General features: G+C 42.6%; 1 protein-coding gene and 2 non-coding genes across 4 annotated transcripts in view; all 3 read left to right on the plus strand.

The window, feature by feature from the left end:
• The window catches only part of xpo1a (exportin 1 (CRM1 homolog, yeast) a), a 27,379-nt gene extending 3,513 nt beyond the window's left edge, over positions 1–23,866 (plus strand). For both annotated transcript variants that reach the window (XM_031302719.2, XM_036000976.1), the window contains exons 3-25: positions 1,330–1,431; positions 2,456–2,528; positions 2,645–2,706; positions 2,795–2,839; positions 3,484–3,665; positions 5,537–5,585; positions 5,688–5,807; positions 7,551–7,679; positions 10,966–11,124; positions 12,111–12,293; positions 12,506–12,644; positions 13,413–13,594; positions 13,842–13,998; positions 14,735–14,898; positions 15,881–16,015; positions 16,145–16,328; positions 16,571–16,677; positions 17,997–18,191; positions 18,322–18,490; positions 19,977–20,111; positions 21,312–21,471; positions 22,684–22,780; positions 23,313–23,866. In XM_031302719.2, coding sequence (XP_031158579.1) covers positions 1,330–1,431; positions 2,456–2,528; positions 2,645–2,706; positions 2,795–2,839; positions 3,484–3,665; positions 5,537–5,585; positions 5,688–5,807; positions 7,551–7,679; positions 10,966–11,124; positions 12,111–12,293; positions 12,506–12,644; positions 13,413–13,594; positions 13,842–13,998; positions 14,735–14,898; positions 15,881–16,015; positions 16,145–16,328; positions 16,571–16,677; positions 17,997–18,191; positions 18,322–18,490; positions 19,977–20,111; positions 21,312–21,471; positions 22,684–22,780; positions 23,313–23,459 — 3,075 coding nt within the window. In that variant the 3' untranslated portion in view covers positions 23,460–23,866. The remainder of the gene's footprint in view (positions 1–1,329; positions 1,432–2,455; positions 2,529–2,644; positions 2,707–2,794; positions 2,840–3,483; positions 3,666–5,536; positions 5,586–5,687; positions 5,808–7,550; positions 7,680–10,965; positions 11,125–12,110; positions 12,294–12,505; positions 12,645–13,412; positions 13,595–13,841; positions 13,999–14,734; positions 14,899–15,880; positions 16,016–16,144; positions 16,329–16,570; positions 16,678–17,996; positions 18,192–18,321; positions 18,491–19,976; positions 20,112–21,311; positions 21,472–22,683; positions 22,781–23,312) is intronic.
• Positions 6,914–7,050, plus strand: LOC116052208. The gene has a single exon (XR_004105532.1). It is a non-coding gene; the product is annotated as a small nucleolar RNA SNORA16B/SNORA16A family (small nucleolar RNA).
• Positions 21,872–22,003, plus strand: LOC116052209. The gene has a single exon (XR_004105533.1). It is a non-coding gene; the product is annotated as a small nucleolar RNA SNORA47 (small nucleolar RNA).
• Positions 23,867–24,109: the final 243 nt, after the last annotated feature.

Here is a 24,109-nt window from a genome sequence, read left to right on the forward strand (position 1 = left end):
TGAATTTTGCGATCGCATGATCACATTTTTCTGGAGGGACTGATTAGTCAACTATTAAACTAACCGCTAGTGCTGCACGATATAAGGAAAATATGTAATTGCGATTATTTTGACTGATACTGCGATTGCGATATGATTCACGATATTGGAGGGAATGATAGTTTTTGTATCATTATTCTCATTTTCATTGAAAATTATTAACATTGAAAGAAATTAAAATGATTTATAGTGTGATTTTTGCGAGGATCTGACCAAACAAATATTTTTTCTGTAGGATACTGTTTGCAGGCGGGGATGTCTCTGCAGCTCCACTATACTTGAATGGTTTGACACATATTTTGCCATTAACAAATATTGTGCCCCCCCCCCCCCCGCGATTTGGATATTGCACTAGTCCATATTGCGATATTGATACAATTGCGATTAATTGTGCAGCCCAACAAATCGCCAACTATTTTAAAGATCGATTAATCCGTTTAAGATTTCTCTGATGTCAACTTCTGAAATGTGAATATTGTTCTAGTTTCTTTTCTCCTCTGTGACAGTAAACTGAATATCTTTGAGTTTTGGACAAAACAAGACATTTGAGGACGTCATCTTCGACTTTTCGGAAACACTGATCCACATTTTTCACAATTTTCTGACATTTTAGAGACCGAACAAACTAATCCATTCATCCAGAAAATAATTGTTAGTTTCAGCCCTAGATGGGATTCTCTCTATTCTAAGCGAGGGCTGCTTGATTATGTAAAGAATCATAATCACAATTATTTTGGTCATTATGGAAATCACGATTATTAAACACGATTACTCATTGACTTCTGGAAACAGTTAAACAAATCAACAGTAGAAAAACACCTAGAACTGTGAACATTTCCCCAAATACTTTTTGTTTGTTTTCTCATTCAGAACACAAGACAAAATAAGAATTTACTTGCAAGACGTAATGCGCAAAATAATTAAAAGCCGAAATTAAAAGACTGGATTAATTGCACAGCCCTATTCTGAGCTTAACCCTTGTGTTGACTTCGGGTCACATAGACCCGTTTTTAATTTTCGTTTTATATCAGAAAAAATGGGACGTAGAAATAAGCGCAGAAAATGTGTAGAAGAAAAATTTTACAATTTAAAACGTTGGAAAAAACAAACTGTGAAAGAAAGGCGTTGGAAAAAAAAAAAAGGTTGACAGGAAGACAACACAAGGGTTAAACCACGCAGCTATTAGGGGAGGTCCGGTCAAATATGATGTGTAAGCGTAGGGAAATATTCCTGAAGTTGATCTTTTTAAAAACCTAAAGCTTCAATGTTTGCCGCGTTGCTCTCTTGCAGCAACGAGTGGCCCAGGAAGTCCTCACCAACCTGAAGGACCATCCAGACGCCTGGACGAGGGTCGACACCATCCTGGAGTTCTCTCAGAACATGAAAACTAAAGTACGTACATAGCTGACGCACGCTGATGTTGTAGCAGAGAGAAGCTATGAGCTCGCATCCGCTGCGTGTCTCTCAGGGGAGAATGTAATAATGTGAGCTGATGTTTATCCACATCAGGCCACTGAGGTTAGAGCTCTAACGCTGCTGTAGCGCCACTGTACTTATTGGATTTTCTCCAGCTAACAGAAGCTTACAGTGTTGAAATCTGTGGTTATCTGGGAAATTATTTCCTTATTATTTTTTTTTTTCCCCCAATCTTTTATTGTTTGTTTATGCAAATGTCACTAACTTAAAACAAAGTGTTGCACAGATAAGTGATAACAAAAGGAGCTTCAAACCCATATACTGGACCTTCCACACACCTGTCTTCAGATCCCTATAGCACACACACACACACACACACACACACACACACACACACACACACACACAAAAACATACTAGAAGGGATGGAGGGGATTAGCTCAGGGCTCAGTTAAGACTGGTCAGTTTCTTCATTGATATTTAATGTGTTGACATGGGCTAAAAAGGGATGCCAGATTTTGCGGAAAGTCTTAATGGAGCCTCTTAAAGAACACCTGATCTTTTCAAGCTGACATGCAGCAAAGGGCTGCAGGTCGGAGTCGAACCCGCGGCCCACTGCGTGGAGGAGTAAACCTCTATATATGGGCGCCTGCTCCACCAGCTGAGCTATCCGGGTGCCCGTGAATCTTTTTTATTCTTTTATTTTTTTATCGAAAATTGATTTTTAATCGAATCTTGAGCCTGAAAATTGATATTGAATCGTGACATTTTCTGAATCGTGCGCCCCTAGTTTATACTATATTTAGTATCTGCATGCACGAACATGCTTGCCCATGTTTTTCAGTGTGTATGCTCTATGCCTACAGTCCGTGGGACTTAATTCATGTTCATGTAGAACATCACCAGGTGCAAATACTATATTGTGGTTAGCGCTTGTTTGTTGGTAATCAGCTCTTGATGTAAAGAATATGTCTCTAATATACGTCTCATTTTCTCTCAGTATTATGCACTGCAGATTCTGGAGACGGTCATCAAAACACGCTGGAAGATTCTCCCCAGAAATCAGTGTGAAGGTACGTTTAATGACATTAAACAAACACATTATGAAGATGTTTCTGTCTCTGTGCTGCTTGTCAGGGAAATAACGTTTTTGTATTTCATCGTTATGAACTCTTGGATGTATTTTCAGGCATCAAGAAGTATGTTGTTGGGTTGATCATCAAGACTTCTTCTGATCCCGCGAACATGGAGGTGAAGTTACATTAATGGAAGATACGGCACTTTGTAATTGAACTGTACTGCTCGATACTGATGTCACTGTTTGGATCTTCATTTGCAGAAAGAGGGAGTGTACATATCAAAACTCAACATGATCCTCGTACAGGTAAACACACATGGGATTGTTTGACACGCTGTAGTAGAACGATGACAGACCTGTAGGGCTGGGCGATATGGAGAAAATCAGATATCACGAGATTTTTGACAGTTTAACAGTTATAACAGTCTGGTAAGTTCAGAAAAGTACATCACTTTACTGTAATGCAGCCTTTAAAACCAGGAAAAGACAACACTTATGCAATATTACGATATCCAAAATCTAAGGCGATATCTAGTCTCATATCACAACATCGATATAATATCGATATATTGCCCAGCTCTACTGGCATGCATTAACTTTTTGACTCACCGGCCATGTTGACAGGTAGATGAATAAATCCACCGTCTCTTTTTACCGGCCAGAATAATAACTTTCGTTTTCTTTCATCAAACAACATCACAACACTTTGTGGTTGGGGTTTCTGCTGGTTTATCCTCCGTTTTCATCGACTGAAAACTGACTGAAAACGAAGACTGAAAAACATGAACTGTTTTGGTAAAAAACGTTTACCCGCCGCGTGGCGGATAGCTCTCTTAGATGTACTCGCTAAATGGAAAATGTACCTGCATTTGGCACTTGGCGAGTGTTGATTTCGCACCCTGCTGACATGATGTGATGACACAGATATCGTCTCCTCTGGGCTGGTTTAGATCCTGAAGCAGGAATGGCCCAAACACTGGCCCACCTTCATCAGTGATATCGTGGGCGCGAGTCGGACCAGCGAGAGCCTCTGTCAGAACAACATGATCATCCTCAAACTGCTCAGCGAGGAGGTTTTTGACTTCTCCAGTGGCCAGATGACCCAGGTGAAGGCCAAGCACCTCAAAGACAGGTAACCGATGAAAGAAGGAGTACTCTGACTTATGTGAAGTCAAGAGTTGTTGCTACGGTTTAGTTTAGTCTACTTTAGTGATTCACATTAGTTAATCACTGTGGCTCAGTGGTAGAGCGGTCGCCTGCCAGTCGGAACTTGTGCGGCAGCCTCGGCCACAGTGTGTGAATGTGTGTTAATGGTTCCTGTACTATGTAAAAGCGCTGTGAGTAGTTAAGACTAAAAAAACGGCTATATAAAAACAGTCCATTTACATTTAATTTCATGTTTGCACAGAGAATGACCGCCAAGCAACTGTGTTGTTGTTCCTAGTTGACTCGCAACACAGACAGGGGAAATTTATGACCCAAACATTACGTATCCTCGTGCTTTTGTAAGTGGGTATATGGAAATTCTTGACCTTTCCTAGTGGGTATACGGCATATACCTGCGTATCACGTAGACTACACTGCTTAGCAGTCCCGTTAGTGTCAACATTTTCATCTTAAATCCATTTAAATGAAATGAACTGTGGTACTGTTAAATGGGCAGATTATATTAAAATGTGTACATTTCCTTAGCTCACACTACATTTTTTCAATCCCTGTTTCTGCTTGACCAAAAAGTATACCTTTTACGCTCTCACTACACGTTGATCACATGAGTGCTCACACTAAAATCTTTGTTTGGTCATTTGACAGTTCCAAAAAAAAGTTTTGTCCAAACAAGTTGGTTTCATTATCAAAAATGTTGACAGAGTAGAGAGTAGAGATGGTCTGATACCATTTTTTGCTTCCCGATACCGATTCTGATACCTGAACTTGGGTATCGGCCGATACAGAGTACTGATCAGATACCAGTGTGTCCTATATTTTATTATGTTTTAACTGTATACTACTATCCCTGTATGGATGATATGATGTATAACAGCTGTATACTACTATCCCTGTATGGATGATATGATGTATAACAGCTGTATACTACTATCTCTGTATAGATGATATGATGTATAACAGCTGTATACTACTATCCCTGTATGGATGTGATATGATTTCTATCTTTGTCAGTCTGGCTCAGGTTAAACTCTTTGTGAAACACAAACAATGAACGCCCCAGAACCTTCTTTCATTCTCCAGTTTGACAGTCAGTTATAACGGAAAAGGAACATAAATAAACTACTTTAACGTAGATTGTTTTTAGGGCTTTATTATGTGGTATCGGATCGGTGCATAAACTCCAGTACTTCCTAATACCAGCGTTTTAGGCAGTATCGGAGGCGATACCGATACTGGTATCAGTATCGGAGGCGATACCGATACTGGTATCGGTATCGGAACATCTCTAGTAAAGAGAGGCTACTTTGTAAAATTCTACTTAGAATAGAGCGCAGGGAGAGAAAGAATATGGGCCTGCAGCTGGCTGCAGAAGAAGATTTGGACAGTATGGTTTGTTTTCCAGGAAAGTTCAATTTGGTTTCAGAGCAAAGTCTCAGTCAAGGCTGGAGTTTTAGCAACATGTTTAAAAAAACAAAAAAAAACAAATCTCCAATAATTTTAAAACAAGCCACTACAGTTCATAACAGATCGTTTGAACGCTGCCAAGTCGGAATTTTTTTTTATTTATTTTTTAATGTGCCAGAAAACACCTTTCAGCCAGATCATTGAGATCGTTTGAGCCGTTAATCAGGTGTCTCTGACCCTCAAACTGAGCGTCAAAAGAAAGCTTGTTGGGGGGGGGGAAACTTGGTCCAATTCCTCCTAAAAAAATCTTTCGCAGGGAACCAATTTTAAGGTTTAAAATCTGTTTTAGTCCACGCAGTGTCTGCCCACTTTACGATTACCTACCTGCTACCATCACTGATGAGCTCTACTCTTTCTGCTCTTGTCTTTCAGCATGTGCAACGAGTTCTCCCAAATATTCCAGCTGTGCCAGTTTGTGATGGTGAGACGAGGCTGACTCCCGACCAAAACAGTTCTCAACACGGGGTGCTTTGATAAATATCACAATATATTCTCATATCGACCTTCTTCCTCTTCTGTGTAGGAAAACTCCCAAAATGCCCCGCTGGTCCACGCCACGCTGGAGACGCTCCTCCGCTTCCTGAATTGGATTCCTTTAGGTTACATCTTCGAGACCAAGCTCATCAGCACTCTGGTCTACAAGGTAAAGCAGCCCGTCTTCATCCAGTGAATCAAAACATTAGGTGAAGCATTTGTATTATCGGTCAAATCCGAGTTATGGAAATTTGTCTTTGATTTCGCTCACAAATAAGTAAAATCACACGGTACATGCAGAGTAAAAACATAAGAAAAATAAGGCGGGGCAAGAAGTAGCAAAGTGCAAATTGGTGTGCGAAGTTTACATACACTGACGGCTACACATTGAGAGCTGCTCTGACAGAAGAGGGACAGACCCTTTAAACATGAAATGAAAAAACTACATTACCATTGATATACCATATTTTGTTTTTATGTTTCTCCTTAAAAATGCCCAGAATTTGTAAATGGAGTAAAGCTATTGAGGCTGATTGTTTTCATGGATTAGATATCCCTATGGATTTCGGTTTGTTTGTTCTTTTTTTTTTTTTAAATGTAAAGTGCTCATATTATGCTTTTTGGCTTTCTCCCTTTCTTTTATTGTGTTATATATCTTTTTTGTGCATGTTATGGGTTTACAAAGTGAAAAAGCCCAAAGTCCACCCCAAAGGGACTTACCATCTCCAACAGGAAACACTGTTCACAAACTGCTCCAAACAGCTCTATTGTAGTCCAGCCTTTACTTCAGAGACAAACGTGGTCACTTTGGAACACACGTTATAATGCTCGCCTAGCTGCTAGCATGGCACGCCCTCATACTCTGCTTCTGACTGGCTAGTAGTCCTTACCTAGGTACTGTCAGGGCACGCCCTCATACTCTGCTTCTGACTGGCTAGTAGTCCTTACCTAGGTACTGTCAGGGCACGCCCTCATACTCTGCTTCTGACTGGCTAGTAGTCCTTACCAACTTACTGAGCATGTGCGACTCCCAACAAAGATGTTACAGCAGTGAGAGGTCTCACTCTGTAGCTAAAACAGAGAGCTCAACACACAGGGGGAAAAGAGGAGCTGCAGCAATGTGCAGTACAACAAAAATATGGTGTTTTCTGAAAATCAAACCACGTAAACCTATTCTGGTACAACCTCTAAATACAATTATGAACCTGAAAATGAGCAGAATATGAGCCCTTTAAATCAAGATTAGGGTTAATAAGTTCTGAGTAACATTATGAATACGGCTCCTATCGAAGCCGTTCGTGCTCTCCTGTAGCAGTGAACGGTCAACAGGAAGCTGAGATGAAAACTTTCACCGACGGTCGCGGTTCAGTTTAACAGTAGCTGCTCCAGCAACATTAAGGGGAAGGACATTAGCACTGAAAAAAACAAACCTAGTAGGATGTGGTGCTTAATAAACCGTTGCTCTGTATCATCATTGTTTCAGAATAAACATTTTCTATATTGAGTATGTTTGTGTTTGTGTGGTCACCTCCTGTCAGTACGTCCTCTGATAAAAGTGCTCTTGAATTGCTTCATCCTGCAGGAGCGTAACTAAGAGGGGAACACTCACCGTTTGTTGACACCTCGTTGCCTCAGCAACTTGGCCAGGGAGCATTCGCTGATTGCCAAAATGTTGATAATTGATTGAACGTTTGTCGAGTAAAAGAATGTTCGCTGGTTTCAGCCTCTGATATTTAAGGATTTGCTGCTTTTCTCTGTTTGATATCATCCTCAACTGAATGCTCTGGGAAATTGTGATGAACATTCTGTCTGTCTGTTAGTTGAAAAAACGGATTCATTGATAATGAAAGTTATCTTTACATGCAGTCCTAATGTAGTCAACACTGACATGACTTTTATTCGTGTGTTTCAGTTCTTGAACGTGCCCATGTTTCGCAACGTGACGCTAAAATGTTTGACGGAGATCGGTGGAGTGAGCGTCAACCAGTACGAGGAGCAGTTTGTCAACCTTTTTACCCTCACCATGTGCCAGCTCAAACAGGTACACACACTAACTATATTTCTAAATGGTGCTTAACTTAATTGCACTCAGAATAATTACACACAAGCACACATACTTCTGCCCACTCTGTTATTAAACACACACACACTTTAATTTCCTACCACACACACACACACACACACACACGCACGCACACACACACACACAGGCAGCACAAACTCTCAGACTTGCTGTCAGCCTTTTGTTGCACTCTCCCACACACACTACATTGTCAGGCGGTGTAAGCAGTTTTCTGTTTGTTCACTGTTATTACAAGTAGACACAAATAAGAGTGAGCGTGTGATGTCAACACTTCTGATGGGACAACACAGTCGAAAGCTGCAGGGCCAAATTCCAAAAACAAAAAGCACGAGTGGAGCTCTTTGTGTAGTTTAATATGTTGCGTGTTTGTCTTTGTTCGCTTAGAGAAACTTACATTCACAGCAAGGGTTTGGGACCTTCCTCAGGCAGCACAGAGGGAAAGTTTACTGTATGTACCCAAACAGTTGGCACAGGTGTGGTTGCTGACGCACCTTTAGAGAGTATGCTTTTACAGATCGCCTGTCATATTAACTAATGGGTTCCTGAATGAAGAATATTTTTTACCAGACTCTACATGCAACCAGAAAATCATTGATCGCCCTTGTAAGTTTGACACACAGGCTGAAATTCTGCTTTAGAAAGCTAGTAAACTTTATTTATGTCGCACTTTTCAAAACATGAGTTCTTTACATGAAGTAAGGAGGAGGGAATAAAAGAAAAAATAAAGAGATAAAGTGCACAAATGCTAGGGCTGCAATTGAGGATTATTTTCATTATTATTTTCTGGATGAATGGGTTAGTTGTTGGTTTATAAACTGTCCGAAAATGCTGAAAAATGTGGATCAGTGTTTCCCAAAAGCCCAACATGACGTCCTCAAATGTCTTGTTTTGTCCAAACTCAAAGATATTCAGATTACTGTCACAGAGGAGAGAAGAAACTAGAACAATATTCAACATTTAACAAGCTGCAAACAGAGAATATTTTACTTTTTTTTCTTTTTTTAAATAAAAAAAATGACTCAAACCGATTTAATGGATTATTAAAATAGTTGCCAATTCATTTAATAGTTGACAACTAATAAATGAATCCTTGCAGCCCTAACAAATGCACAATAGAAGGTGATAACAATATGAAAAAGCTAAAGGAAATAAGTTTCTTTTTAAAGATTTGAGCTGATTTGGCTCCCCTGAGACTCTGTTCAGGGTAATATTACAGATCAGGCATCGGTAGGCACAAATTATTTAAATTTGACTCATCAAACATCTGAACTAAGCCTTGAATGTAATACCCTGATGACTTGTCTTTCTTTAAACCAATCATAACCTAATGGTCTCAGTGTATTTAACCATCAGCATGTAAACACCAGGTGGACGTCAACAGCTCCACCTGCCTGCAGCCGCTGGCATTGTGTCGGGGGAAGAGGGGAAATAATCCCGCTGCACAGGATTTATCATAGAGGAGGTTTTCTATGGAGGAGTGAGTGTGCCTGTCGGGTCTAAAAAAGCTCCCTGATAACAGGTGTTACCAATGAAGAGTCATCAGGATAACTTGTATTAATATCTAAAGCAGTAGCTTTCTGATTTGTAAGTAAAGGAAGTAACTAAAGTTTATTTCTAGAGCACATCTAAACACAGCTTACGCTGCACCAAAGTGCTGTATAAAATAACACTGAAATGTAAAAATAAAAACGTAGAAAGAAAACACAATTTGGGACCCCCTTAAATGTCATGTGATGGTTCTACCAAAGATTTTCTCCTCTATACTTCTCAGATCGTTGAATACAATTTGAATATTTCTTTTTTTTTTTTTGTGACCAGAAAAGGCGAATCTATCCAGTACATCACAAGAAATATATATATTTTTTAGGGCTGTCAATCGATTAAAAAATGTAATCTAATTAATTACAAACTCTGTGATTAATTAATCTAAATAACTGATACTTTTTTAGCAAAGTAAAAAAAAAAAAGAGATTCTAAACAACAGTCTGCGACATTAAAGACTGATGTTTATTGCTAACGCCATATCGTCAAAATTAAATGATTTAATGATAATGTAATAACTATAACAATAACTTATTTCACTAGTAAAGAGCTGTTGAATGACAAAAACAACCACCAGATGGGAAAAGGGCATTTAACTACAACTTTGAATGCACCACGAGGCTGTAGGTTACCAGTTTCATTGAACGCACCGTCTTTGTTTGTCCGACAACAGCAGCTGCAGATTGTTACATCCCGGTGTTGAATCCTCCAGTGAAATACAGTCACACTTTACACCGTTTAGCGTTAGCTGTCAGCATGGTAAGCGTGTTTAATCCAGCTACTAGCTAGCAGTAGGCTAACGTTAGCTACTGTCTAGTATAGTGTTAACTAGAGTCGCGTGCAGCGATGTTTCCTGTAACGTCTGTTTCAGAGCATCAGAGAGAATAGCAGACATATCAGTGGCACCGAAATGAGGTGCCGAAATTTTTTATATATTTTTTTTTATATAAGTCAGAAAAACCACATTTTGTTGTTGTTGTAGCACTTTTTGAACAAAGTTTTTTTCTTTTTTCATGAATTTGATCTCAAACCCATTAGAGAGATCCTCCAGGTTGGACAACAAAGATCTTGAGGACCGTTAACAATAAGTTAATACACATGTATACACACCTGCTCAAGAGAAGCATCGTTCTGAAGTTAAAATGCTTCAGATCTTGAGTGAGTGTTAAAGTTCATTCTTGACTTCATTTTTTTTTTTTTTTTTTTTGGGGCATTTCAGCCTTTAATGGAAAGAACAGCTAGATATGAAAGGGGGGGGGGAGAGAGGGGGAAGACATGCAGGAAATCGTCACAGGTCGGACTCGAACCCTGGACCTTCTGCGTCGAGGCATACACCTCCATACATGCGCGCCTGCTCTACCCACTGAGCCAACCCGGCCACTGCAAACTGTACTTTGACTAAAACAAAGTTTTACTTACCAGCTTTTCTAAAGCCTTTAACCCCACCTCAGTGTTTCCCTCATGTGATAGTGTTTGCGTGGTTGCTTTGTTAGTTTTTAGATCTTGTTTTACATGAAATGGTTTTCTTGGGTGGTCTCATGGCTCCGTGGTTTAAGACTAAGCCTATTTACAGTAAATGCAACGTCCTATACACAAAACACACCCTGGATGCAATTATGTCAAATCAAGTGAGATGATGTATAGCATGAATAAATAAATAAAGGTGAGGGGATTTTGATTCAGTGTTTTGTCGTCTGGTCAGATGCTTCCTTTGAACACTAACATCAGAGTGGCCTACGCCAACGGGAAGGACGACGAGCAGAACTTCATCCAGAACCTCAGCCTGTTCCTCTGCACCTTCCTCAAAGAACACGGCCAGCTCGTCGAGAAGAGATCCAACCTGCGAGAGACACTCATGGAGGTAGGGCGGACGACACACTCAGTTACAGAAAGGACCGTGTCCACTGTTCAAATTTGAGTTTGGTTGATCATGTGGACACAGGTGAACTTAAATGATTGTTGGTGTCTGGTTGAGTAAACAAACTGGAGGCTTTGAGGCATTTCCGCCACTGCTTTCGAGTTGTTGAAAAGAAGCCTCCCCCTGACTGCCTTTCCTGCCCATCTCTCTCCTGTCTTTCCTTGCCTGTGTTGTCCTGATTACACGTTTGTAATGACATACATTTGGGACCGATTACAGTGGGAAGGGCCGCCTTTCCTGTGGCTGTTTGTCCACTTGTAGAAGTACTTACTTAGACATAATTGTTTCAGGAGGAGGCTGAGATGTTGAGAGCAGAAAACGAGACAGCAGACAGACTCTGTATAGCAGTTTATTCAAGAAACGACTGTTGAGTTATCAGTCGGATTCCTTATGTTCCCAGATGTAGCCAAGAAGCAAAAATAAAAACGTAAACAAACAGATGTGCATGGAGACTGTTCAATGTTAAATAAGTTGGATGTGCTGTGTGTGAACATACAAGGAATTTGGACTGTTTATTTTGCATGGCTTTCAATATACTAACAGACAACAAAGCTGGGCAAATATTTTCTATTGAGTACAAGTATGTGAATAAACAGTTGAGTCTTTCTCTAAGTCATTAACAGTATAAATAGTGGAGTCTTCTATAACTACAGTGATAGTGCAAAACTGGGTGTATTTTAACTGAACATATCCTCTAATAGAAGTGAATGTTGAAATAATTACTCATGTGACTAAGATAAATGATAACAATATTTATTATATAAAGTTCTTCCATCGCATTAAGTCTGGTGTCAGCGCTACAGCAGGAGACCCTGACAAACGTCAGGGATTTTAGCTGGATAATCCTCTTTGAGACAGAAGTAAATAGTTTGTTCTCTTTAGCGTTTAGCAAGACTAAATAATGTGACCTGACCACACTCTGCCCCCAGGCCCTGCACTACATGCTGCTGGTGTCGGAGGTGGAGGAGACGGAGATCTTTAAGATCTGCCTGGAGTACTGGAACCACCTGGCAGCCGAGCTCTACAGGGAGAGTCCTTTCTCCACCTCCAGCACCCCGCTGCTTTCCGACGTCCCGCCACGCAGACACCTGTACCTGCCTGTACTCTCCCAGGTATGGCCTGTCAGCCGACACGCACTCAGATAATCACACATGATGGCCTAACGGACAACTTTTACCCCTATAGACTGGTCGGCCTGTCAGCCAACGTGCAGTAACACTCGTGTACTCACACATGCTTCGCATGAGGAAGATCGGTCCGCTGGCTCAATCAGAGGCTGTCTCAGACTCTCGCGTACAACTTATTCCTCCTCCTTGTCTTGCAGGTGCGTTTGCTGATGGTCAGCCGCATGGCCAAACCAGAGGAGGTGCTGGTGGTGGAGAACGACCAGGGCGAGGTGGTCAGGGAGTTCATGAAGGACACAGACGCCATTAACCTTTACAAGAACATGAGGGAGACTCTCGGTAAGTTAGTACACGTCTGTGGTGATATGAATACGTGGTTCGGTTTTTAGATACACAAATTAAGACACACCAGTTCCTTCTACGAATGTAAGTTTTTAGGCGTGCTTAGTTCTATTTTAACTCATACAGTGATGTTGCTAGGTACGCGTCCTGCGTCTCTGACGCATTCAAATCCGAAAGGACGCAATAAACGCACTATCCATGCGTCGATGCATCTTTTTCCTGATAATGCTTTATTGTGAAGAACAAATCTTTGTTGAAATGAACGAAAGAAACCTCAAAACCACAAAAAAAAACGTACATACGGTTCTTATTAAACTTCCTCGACAACACACACGAAAGGTCCCCGAGAGGTAAAAGAAATGTGCGTGCGCACACTCCACACCAGTAGTTTTTCCTGCATAGAGGAATTTTTGGCGCACCCCAAGAGGTTTTTGCAAAAAGAAAAACGGCAGCGCCAAAACGTCTTTTGACTTCAAGCAGTCAACTTCCCTCTCACCCACAGTCGATATATTGCACATGCGTCTGGCGCTAAGCTGCCATATTTTGACTGTAAAGCTAGCGCTAATGTGTGTTTCAGTTTTTCTGTACGAGATTCTCGTGCATCCGTGCTACCCCGGGGCCAGTCTGCATTCTTTTTTTACACCGTTTTTTTTAATGGCAGCCAAGAAAGTTAGAATCACGTCAACATAGTACAGAGCCGTTGCTGAGTTATTGCACGGAAACGTACCCACCATGACTCCTCCGTCTCTCTCCGTGTGTCTGCAGTGTATCTGACCCATCTGGACTACGCCGACACTGAACGCATCATGACGGAGAAGCTCCACAGCCAGGTGAACGGCACCGAGTGGTCGTGGAGGAACCTGAACATGCTCTGCTGGGCCATCGGCTCCATCAGCGGGGCGATGCACGAAGAGGACGAGAAGAGGTTCCTGGTCACCGTCATCAAGGTGGGACACACAGACGATATTATATTATATCGGCATTAAGCAGCATCCCTCTACAGGCAGAAATTAGTTAGCCATGTTGCATTGACACTGGTGAGTGAGACTTGCAGCTGGACTGCGTGACAGAATTATTTATTTCAATCAATTCTAATTGTTTTCTTTGTAATGATACATTTCTCCCAACCAGTTATAGACGCGGCAGTTAGGGTGTGTGTTGAACGTTTGCGGAATGTGTTTGTTACGTACTCAGGACCTGCTTGGCCTGTGCGAGCAGAAAAGAGGGAAGGACAACAAGGCCATCATAGCGTCTAACATCATGTACATCGTGGGCCAGTATCCTCGCTTCCTCCGAGCCCACTGGAAGTTCCTCAAGACTGTCGTCAACAAGCTGTTTGAGTTCATGCACGGTAAGAAAAGACCAAATCCTCTGCACAGAACAGACCCAATCTTTTTGCTTAAATCTGTGAATTAAAAATCCACTGCTTTTCGTATTAAATGCCTCTTTCTTGAAACGTATTACTTCTCAAATTTGAATCGGGTTACACCACTGTGATGTGTGATTATGACGTTTAGACACAGACCTGAAGATTCGGAATTTGTATTTCCTTAAAACCAGGTTCAAACTAAATATTCGCAACGAGGATGGTTGCTGGGAAAAGTTGCAGAGGTTTGAACTGGCCCATCTCAGCTTGACTCAAACCGGCCGCCACCTGCGACTCAGCTTTATCAAGTCGCCAGAGGCTGGTTTTAGAACGTAAGGGATGTCAGCTGTTTCAACAGCCAATAGCAAAGTCAGCTGGTAAAGTCAGCTACAAACTATAGAAATGAAATGATCCATAATCCATGTTATTTCTACGTTCGAAATGGGAGAGTATTTGGCCCACGAGCACGTTTTACGGTCTGGCAATCTAGAGAGTGACTGAAGAGAGGGAGCGGCGTTAGAACAAAGCCGTGAACCGGAGGAATAAAAAAAAGTTTTCGCCAATTCATCACTATTAGAAATGCAACTGTAGCAAGTAATCTCGCTCTCTATCCTCCTGTTAAATCTTTGGTCTGAACTGGGCTTAGGGTGCCATTGTTACTTGAATTGTAAGTAATGCTTACGTGATGTTACGGTGTTTAATCTTCCTCTTCATCACACAGAGACCCACGACGGTGTGCAGGACATGGCGTGCGACACCTTCATCAAGATCGCCCAGAAGTGCCGGCGTCATTTTGTCCAGGTCCAGGTGGGCGAGGTGATGCCCTTCATCGACGAGATCCTCAACAATATCAACACCATCATCTGTGACCTGCAGCCACAGCAGGTCAGTCCTTTCTCTGGACATTCTGTCTGCAATGGCACAGTGTTGGTTGTCATTAGTGTTTAACTTTTTTTAAATGCCGTTATTTGTGAGACTTTTTCAGATGACATAGGTTACTTTTTGATTAGGTTTCTTTGAAAGAGTTGTATAAACTCTGCCGCTCGTAAATAGACATCTCAGTAGAGGACTGGGAGGAGGCGCGTCTCCTAGCCCAAACAATAAACACCAGGTTCGGGTTTTTACAGTCAAAGTGGTTATTAAAGGTACACTGTGTAGTGTCTGAAGTATTTTACTAGCTAAAATCAATGTCTTCATTCATAAAAATGTCCTCATTGGTGTAAAATGACCTCTGCCAATGATCTGACTTATCCTCGTAAGCGCAGAATTTCTTATCTGTATTTACATCGGACGGGCAAGTCCAAGAGGCTTCCAATGTCGTTCCGCCATTTTGAAAAACTATAATCACTGAGAGGGACATAGAGCACTAGCCGACCTGTCTAGCTAATCCACAACGCGTTTCCCTTCAGAGCCAGCATCACGTGACTGAAACCAGCTGAGACGGAGAAGGAGATCAGTGAGAGGCGCTTGTCACCGCCCCGGCAAATGTGAAAGCCTGCAACTGCCCTTTAGTTCATAATGGAGGATCATACTTATGCCGAGCCACAGGAGAAGGAATCCTCGTCTCCAAAAAAAGCGAAAATTGGAAGACATGTTGTCATAGCTTCTTGGTCCATAACGGCTACCGTAGTTGCAACACGCATTTGAAAAAGCGAGGCGCTAGAGAGCACTATTCGATTGAATGCAAAATACAATTTCACCGCTAGATGGGAGAAAGTCCTACACAGTGTACCTTTAAAGTACATACATAACCCCTGTAAAGTTACATCACTTTAACCCCCAACATACATGAAATCTGTATTAAATAAATAAACATAATTGTGATGATAAAAAGGAAATCAAAAAACTCTGCTCCTCGTCTCTGCAGGTCCATACGTTTTACGAGGCCGTTGGCTACATGATTGGAGCTCAGACGGACCAGGCAGTTCAGGAGCTTCTGATAGAGAAGTACATGCTGCTGCCTAACCAGGTGTGGGACAGCATCATCCAGCAGGCCACCAAGGTGAGGCAGCAGGAGGACGGGTCGATTGGAATCCACTGATGTGCCTCAAACGTTGTCATTTGATGCCGCCTGTAGCCAACTATTGTTAAAAATTGCGTCTTGTGCTAAATTGTGGACTCTCCGCTGCAGAACGTGGACATCCTGAAGGACGCGGAGACGGTGCGTCAGCTGGGCAGCATCCTAAAGACAAACGTCAGAGCCTGTAAAGCTGTCGGTCATCCCTTTGTTGTTCAGCTGGGACGAATCTATCTGGACATGCTCAACGTCTACAAGTGTCTGAGTGAAAACATCTCCTCGGCTGTCCAGACCAACGGTTAGTTTGTGCTTGTGACAATATGTAATTTTCTGCCGCTATGGGTCTCTCAATCAAAACAAAAGACAAAGTTTGGTGACGCCAAAAAGAGTTCGTTGAGACAAAAAAGAGCAAACAAGTTCACTAAATCAACCTAAAGGATGAAGAAATGTCGATGTTGTGTTCACAACTTCTTTCCTCTGCCTCCGATTGACCAAAAAAATCAGTTATTGCAGGTTTATATAACGTTTTCATTCATGCAGGTGAGATGGTGACCAAACAACCTCTGATCAGGAGTATGAGGACAGTGAAGAGAGAGACATTGAAGCTGATCTCTGGCTGGGTCAGCCGCTCCAACGACCCTCAGATGGTGAGCCAGACTGTTTATATTATTCCTAGTTGATTCTGTAACGGAAGAGCGTTTTAAAATGTACGTTCTGCTTAAATCTGTGTTGTAATGACTTTCATTTTTATTAGTTTAGTCGCACACAAAGCATCCTCTGTATTCATTCAGCGTCGCTGCTCCGGTAAATGGAAAACTACTAACAATTATGGAATCATGCCCAGTTTCTTCTTAAAAGCAACGGCCATAATGTTTGTAATTAAAAGCTCAAATTAAACATACGTTTCAGTTCTGTGACCTGCACTGTAACCCTAACTGGGACCAGCTTGTAAACCTAGGTTTTATTTAGACTACATCATGTTAAAGTCAATTTTAGTATATCAGAGTGCAGTTCGCTGTGGCGCTGTCTGGCACAGACCTCTCTTTCTCTGTTAAAATGAGTCGGGAAGCGGACAGAAAACCTAACTTTACTTTTAATGATAATAAACAAAGAGAAATGTTCTTTGTTCGTCCTATAATGGTCAAATCAATACTAGAGTAGCCTACTTCCTTCTTTACTGCTGCAATTAATAAAATGCAGAGGAGGAGAAAAGAGCATCTGTCTTCACAAAAATTATCTGTTGAGTGTTTGATGGTCATTTATTTGTGCTTTAGAACGTAATCAATGTGAAACAATAGTAAAATAAGCTTAATTTCTCTCTGTCTACTGTAGGCTACAATGACAAATTCAAGTACAAAACGTCTACTGCCAGGAAACGCTTAGTTACGTTGTAACCTTGGTTCTCTGAGTGAAGAGACTCTCCACCGTACATATAGAACAAGTAACAGTTAAGGCTGTTTTATGCTTCTGCGTCAACTCCACGCCGTAGCTACGGCGTCGCGACCCAATCGCAGTCCTTGCGGTCTGCGTCGCCTCGACGCAAAGTTACAAATTTTTGGAGCTACGGCGGAGGGCTCGGAGAGGGGTTCGCGGCGACGCAGAGGGGTCTGCGGAGGTGTGCCGTCGATTCGACGCAGAAGCCTAAATCAGCCTTTAGTTATACAGGAGAGAGGCCAGTCATTTGAGTTTGTGGCAAAACCTTTCAGTGCTCGGTTTTCATTTTGTGACTTTTGATTGAATAAAGTCTTATTTCTTCATTGAAGTTTTCTGTAAAATAGTGTTAAAATCTCGTCTCGATCTCGTGAACCCAATCTCGTGTCTCGTCACACCCCTAATGTCTACTCTTTCTGATCAAAAAATAGTTAATGGTACGGTCGTGGAAATTAGGCTGGTGCTGTTCCAAAGTCCATTGGAAACTCTGGAGCTCACAGACCGTCTGTCAACATTTTCATGTTTTATTCTCCAGGTGGCAGAGAACTTTGTGCCCCCCCTGCTGGAGGCCGTGCTCATCGACTATCAGAGGAACGTCCCGGCTGCCCGGGAGCCCGAGGTCCTCAGCACCATGGCGACCATCGTCAACAAGCTGGGAGTCCACATCACGGGAGAAATCCCCAAGATCTTCGACGCTGTCTTCGAGTGCACTTTGAACATGATCAACAAGGTCGGTTTGTGTCATTTAGTCACACCTGGTACTTGGTGAAATCTCTCAGAAAACAAGACAGGTTTGATATTAGAGTTTCAACGTTTTTACAGACTTTAAACTCCTTGTTGTTTTCCTCCTGTGTCTTCAGGACTTTGAGGAATTCCCCGAACACAGAACCCATTTCTTCTACCTTCTTCAAGCAGCCACGTCTCAGTGCTTTCCCGCCTTCCTGTCCATCGCCCCGGCACAGTTCAAACTCATCCTGGACTCTATCATCTGGGCCTTCAAGCACACGATGAGGAATGTCGCCGACACAGGTCTGAACTGGCATCAACTCAAACGCATATACAGAAGAGTTATTTCATTCAGAATGGTCTTGAAAAGGCTTGAAAATTTGTTTGTTTTTTTCCCCAGCCAGCCAAATTATTTAACTATTAAGAGATATTGTAAGTTGGAAACTGTAATAAGTCAAAAGAAAACGGACTAAAAACACTTGAAACAAATTTAAACTTTTGATATAGATGTGTAAATGTAAGTTGTGTCTTTTTATCTGGTTAATGTTACTTTATTTGTACGCGTAGGTAGATTTGGTTTGCAGTAGACAACACAGACAATAAACAGACATGACAAAAGTTATCAATGCTCCAATAATCACTAAACCACTAAAACAAGTTGTACATAGCATCTGGACAAGGAAGAGGCTGAAACTCTCTACTTAAGGGGTGGGAGCCGTCATTTAAAATGGAGCCGGTTATCCGCTGTAACTGTGTGGTTGTGCAGGTTCACTGGGTCAAGCTGTGACTCACCCAATCAGCCCACGAGACTAATTATGAAGGCAAAAGACAAAGTACACACTTAAGCTGCAGCTGGGACATCTTATCTTCAGACGATGTTTCAGTTTGGCAAACATCTTCTTGCTGTCTACAAACAAAATACTAACTCCTCTTAAGATTGGAGAGGACACTGACTAATGACACAAGATTATTAGTAATTACATCGTAACGAATGTTAAAACACAGCAGCGAGTTGTTAAATTCCTTTTTTGAGCTTGTGTTGTCACTGGACTGCAGGCAATGCATCTTTCAGAAGGTGCCAATACAAGTCTATCACTCACTCATTTTTAATTCTGAAATCTTAGTTGAGACAGAACTCAGTCAACTACAAAATCCAAGTTGGGTTAAAGGTGCTCTAAGCGATGTCACGCGTTTTTTTAGGCTACAACATTTTTTGTCACATACAGCAAACATCTCCTCACTATCAGCTAGCTGCCTGTCCCCTGAACACACTGTAAAAAACATCTCCTCACTATCTGCTAGCTGCCTGTCCCCTGAACACACTGTAAAAAACATCTCCTCACTATCTGCTAGCTGCCTGTCCCCTGAACACACTGTAAAAAACATCTCCTCACTATCTGCTAGCTGCCTGTCCCCTGAACACACTGTAAAAAAAACACGGTCTCTGTAGACAGCCCAGGCTCCACAAACGGCAACAAAAACAAACTGCGCCAACCCGCACCACCAAACATAACAGACTTCCAGCCAATAACCGACAAGAAGGATTTGAGGGTGGGGGTTGGGGGGGTTAGTGTGCGGAAGCACGGAAGGGAGGGGACGGGCTGAGGAGGAGGGAGGGGCAAGCTAGTCTCCGTTTAGTTTGACAGTACTTCGAACGTCAACAAGAAGTGCCGTCACCCAACATCGCTTAGAGCACCTTTAAAGTGTCCGAGCAGCGCAGACGTTTGGAAGCAGTGGCTGTTTCCACGTCTCTGCTGGTCTCATGAGCGTCTCGGTGTCTCTCCTGCAGGTCTACAGATCCTGTACACTCTCCTGCAGAACGTATCCGGAGAGGAGGCAGCAGCGCAGAGCTTCTACCAGACGTACTTCTGTGACATCCTACAACACATCTTCTCCGTGGTCACCGATACCTCGCACACTGCAGGTACAGTAAAGACACTGATGTGATGGCAGCTGGGGCCTTTTTTTTAGAGTTCCAAAACTCAAACTATTCATTGTTCTGTTTTGTGTTTATATGACGTTTGCACATATTTGCTCGGTTATAATTTAAGACCAAAGATGGGGCAGCTTAAGGGCTTTTTCACACCTATAGTTTGTTTGCTTTGGTCCGAATCAGTTGATGAGTTTGTAGAGTTTTTCCCCTTTTGGTTCAGTTTCGTTTCATTTGTGTTCTGGACTAGTGCATATTTCCGGCAGGTCCATGGTCAAACCAGCTCATTTTATTCACTCTGTCTCCAACTGTAGCGGCGGCTGGTTTGACCGCGGAAATGCGAGTGACGGCGAGCTTGACCGCAGTCTGTTTCTGTGAGAGAAACACGCAAGCTGCTACAGTCTGCTGCTCTGCCGCGTCGCAGATCGCAAAGCACACCTGACGTTGGCTCAAACTTGTGGAGTACACGTACAGTAGTTGGTGCGGTTCGAGGTCTGATCACGTTCTTAGTAAAAAAAAAAAAAACGAAATGCTCCAGAGTTCGTTTGAAAGTGAGGTCTCGGTATGATTCTTTTTGGTCCGCTGAAGACGCGCATCCGATTGCAATTTAACCAAACTAAATAAGTCTAGCCTGGGAAAACCCTGACCAACTTCTGGCAAATTTGAGATTTGCTCTGCCAGTCAGTCTGGCCAAGAGCCCATTCAAGCCCATTTCCAATTTTTCCAAATTGAGGCACCAATCACAACCGTTGAGGTGGGTTTTCACGATGACGATAACGCAGCGACGGCGAGCAGCTTTTTGTTTACATTCAACATGACGGCCACCGAAGCGCAGCAACCCGTTGATGCCGCTGTCGCTGCTACGTCACCCAGATCGTTGGGTCTGATTGGTTGAAGGACTATCCAATTGCGCCCAGAGGCATTTGAGCGGCGTCCGTTGGTGACGCCCCTTTGGAAATGGGCTGTGAATGAAGCTTGTCCAGACCCCCCCACTCTGTTACAGCTGAGAAGGGTCTGGTGTCAACCAGGCTAAAATAAGGCAGATGTGAAAGCCCCCTTAGTTCATTAATTACTTTATGAATATGTAAAGTAAAATGTAACGTTAGAAGTTGCTCTGTGGGGTTTTAACAGCTCTTTTTATTAACATACTCAACACATAAATAATCATGTTAACGGCTTGCTTCCTGTCCGCAGGGCTGACCATGCACGCCACCATCTTGGCCTACATGTTTAACCTGGTGGAAGAAGGGAAGGTCAGCGTTGCTCTTAGCGCCGCCAATCCGGCCAACAACCAGGCGCACGTCCAGGAGTACATCGCCAACCTGCTGAAGACGGCCTTCCCCCATCTGCAAGAGTAAGTAGGCTTTAGCCTCGCCGCGTGAACCACAGTGAGATTACGCGAGCTGTTGTGTCTCGTGGTTAACGTTGTGGCCGCGTATTCAGCACTTTTTCTGTGGAAGAGGCATTAGACAAACACGGAAATTAAAGTAAAATGTTATACCTGAGATCTTTTCAGCACAGCCGGGGGAGCTTCAGTAGACCAGAATGCACTTGGAAAAACACATTTTGATTGAAGGCGGCAGCTTAGACATAGCTCATGAAACCCAAAAGTGAGTCAGCGCTTTTAAACTCCCATCTTCAGATTCTAGAAAATCTTCTTGCGGAGTACACTGTGACGCTCACCATCGTCATCGTCTTAAAGCGGTTGGGATTGGTCTGCCGAGGGCCTGGCCGGCTCAAAGCCAGTCAGAGCGCGGAGGACTGAGAAGGTTGAGCAGCTTGTGCTGTGCTGTTACAACTGGTTATAACCTCCAAGAGTAACGCACAAACCACTCGATTGAGCATCTTTGTCATGAGCTGATTTGTAGTGTTTTTGTGAACAAAGAAGAAATATTTACCAATGCATGAATGCTGTGTTTAGACTGTGGGAGGGAGCTTTAGCCACTTAAAATGCTAACCAAAAAAAGCCAGTGTGAATTTGTGGATGGTACTTTTTAGAGGTGTTGAAATTAATCAAATAATGGATGCATCGAATCGTGGAGGTGGACGATGCTGCATCGATAATCGGCCGGGCCATAATCGATTATTTCTGTTTACAATTTAATGTAGGCCTAACAACCTTTCTGTTTACATATTCTGTTATGTTTTGCACATTCAGGAAGTGCCGTGTGTTCAGTGCTGTAGTTTCATGTATCCAATTGATTTAGTATCAGAGCACTGCAGAATGTTTTGGTTTTTGAAGCTTGAAAAGCTACGAATTAAATATCCTACATGGCTTTAATAGAAAAATGTATTTGACGCATCGTGATGCATCGAGATATCGAATCGCTGACATGATAATCGAATCAAATTACTAATTTTACTTGTCTGGTTTTCTCTTCAAAAAAATGAATGTTTGTCAGAGCAAATGAAATATGAGCTCGCAGATTTGTCTGGTTCCCAGGCTAGCAAGTCGCCGCTCCTCCTTTGGGAGTTTTCAAAGGAGAACTGCCGACATGAAGCATTAGTATATCACATACGAGGGAAGAATGTAATCAAATTGGCTGATTGAGTTTCTTGTCTTCAGTGCCCAGGTGAAGGTGTTTGTAACGGGTCTGTTCAGTCTGAATCAGGACATCCCCGCCTTCAAGGAGCACCTGAGGGACTTCCTTGTCCAGATCAAGGTGAGTGTCCACAGGAAACGAGAAAACACCTGCATCTGGAAGAAAAACAGACCAGGGAGGATGTAATGGACCAAACCGTGGTGGTGAATCTAACTGACCGTTTCATTCAGACGTTTGACAACACACAAATGTTTCAAAAAAAGACGAGAGCTGGTAAAGTTTTAGGATGAGTTGTAGCTCAACCACATGCCATCCAGAAACTGGAGTCTGCTGCTGACGAAACCTTTCACCATGGATCACGTGGTGTTACACATTTAAAATATATAAAAATGACATTTTAGACACTACTTGTTAATGTTTGTAACGTATAATATATTCTAATCTGATTGGAAGGAAGCTTTGAAAGCTACAAACGGCGTCAGAACTTGGATTTATTTAACCTTCTGACGGGAGAGACTTTGTGGAAAGTCTGAGCAGCTGCAGGTCTTCTCCTTTTCGTGGGAAAGTTTTCAGTTTGGCCCGTTTTTAGAATCTTAACGCCTAAAAGCCTGGCGTTGAGCGCTGCTGAGCCTCTGCTTGTGTGGTCCCGCAGGAGTTTGCCGGCGAGGACACGACCGACTTGTTCCTGGAGGAGAGGGAGACGTCTCTGCGCCAAGCCCAGGAGGAGAAACACAAGCTCCAGATGTCCGTGCCCGGCATCCTCAACCCGCACGAGCTGCCGGAGGAGATGTGCGACTGAAGGCGGCGGCGAAGGCTAACAGCGTTGTACGAAACAGCTCTGAAGGGGGAAAGGGTCACGAGAGAGAGCAAGGACGCTTCCTGTTGATAAAATTTTTCTTTTCAAGTGTGTTTGTGTGCAAGTGAGTGTGTGTGTGTGTGTGTGTGTGTTTGAAAAGAGAATGAGGGGCCAGAGGAAAGACCCCAGCACTAGGTTGTACGTCGACCAAAATCAATGTCAATATGTAAATGAGAATCGCCCACCCTGACCCCCCCCCCACCTCAAACCTGGCGCTGATTCCTCCTCTTCTTTTTTCCTACAAACTTATTTTATACGATTTTGTTTTTTTGTGTAACATGCCATCTTTTGTTAATTCTTTTGCTAATTAAAAGCTTTACGTCTGGCCGTACGGTTCTTATACACATGCATGAAGTTGAAAGAGTTCTTTTTAATCCCTCTGCACCCCCCCTCAACTCACCTCCTCTCCTGTTTGTTAATATGTAATATATAATGTTGAAACACTCGCGATGGTTAGTTGACCGACTGCTCTGGTTTCTGAAGTGCCACGTGCATGGTGCCGGACGAATGTGATGCTCAAGGGGGGTCAACGTGTACTTCCTTGCTTCCTTTGTTGTCTTGTTTTTGGTTTGTCAGTGTGTTTTTTTTATTTT

Source organism: Sander lucioperca, chromosome 4 (assembly GCF_008315115.2).
Source record: "Sander lucioperca isolate FBNREF2018 chromosome 4, SLUC_FBN_1.2, whole genome shotgun sequence".
Lineage (NCBI taxonomy): Eukaryota > Metazoa > Chordata > Actinopteri > Perciformes > Percidae > Sander > Sander lucioperca.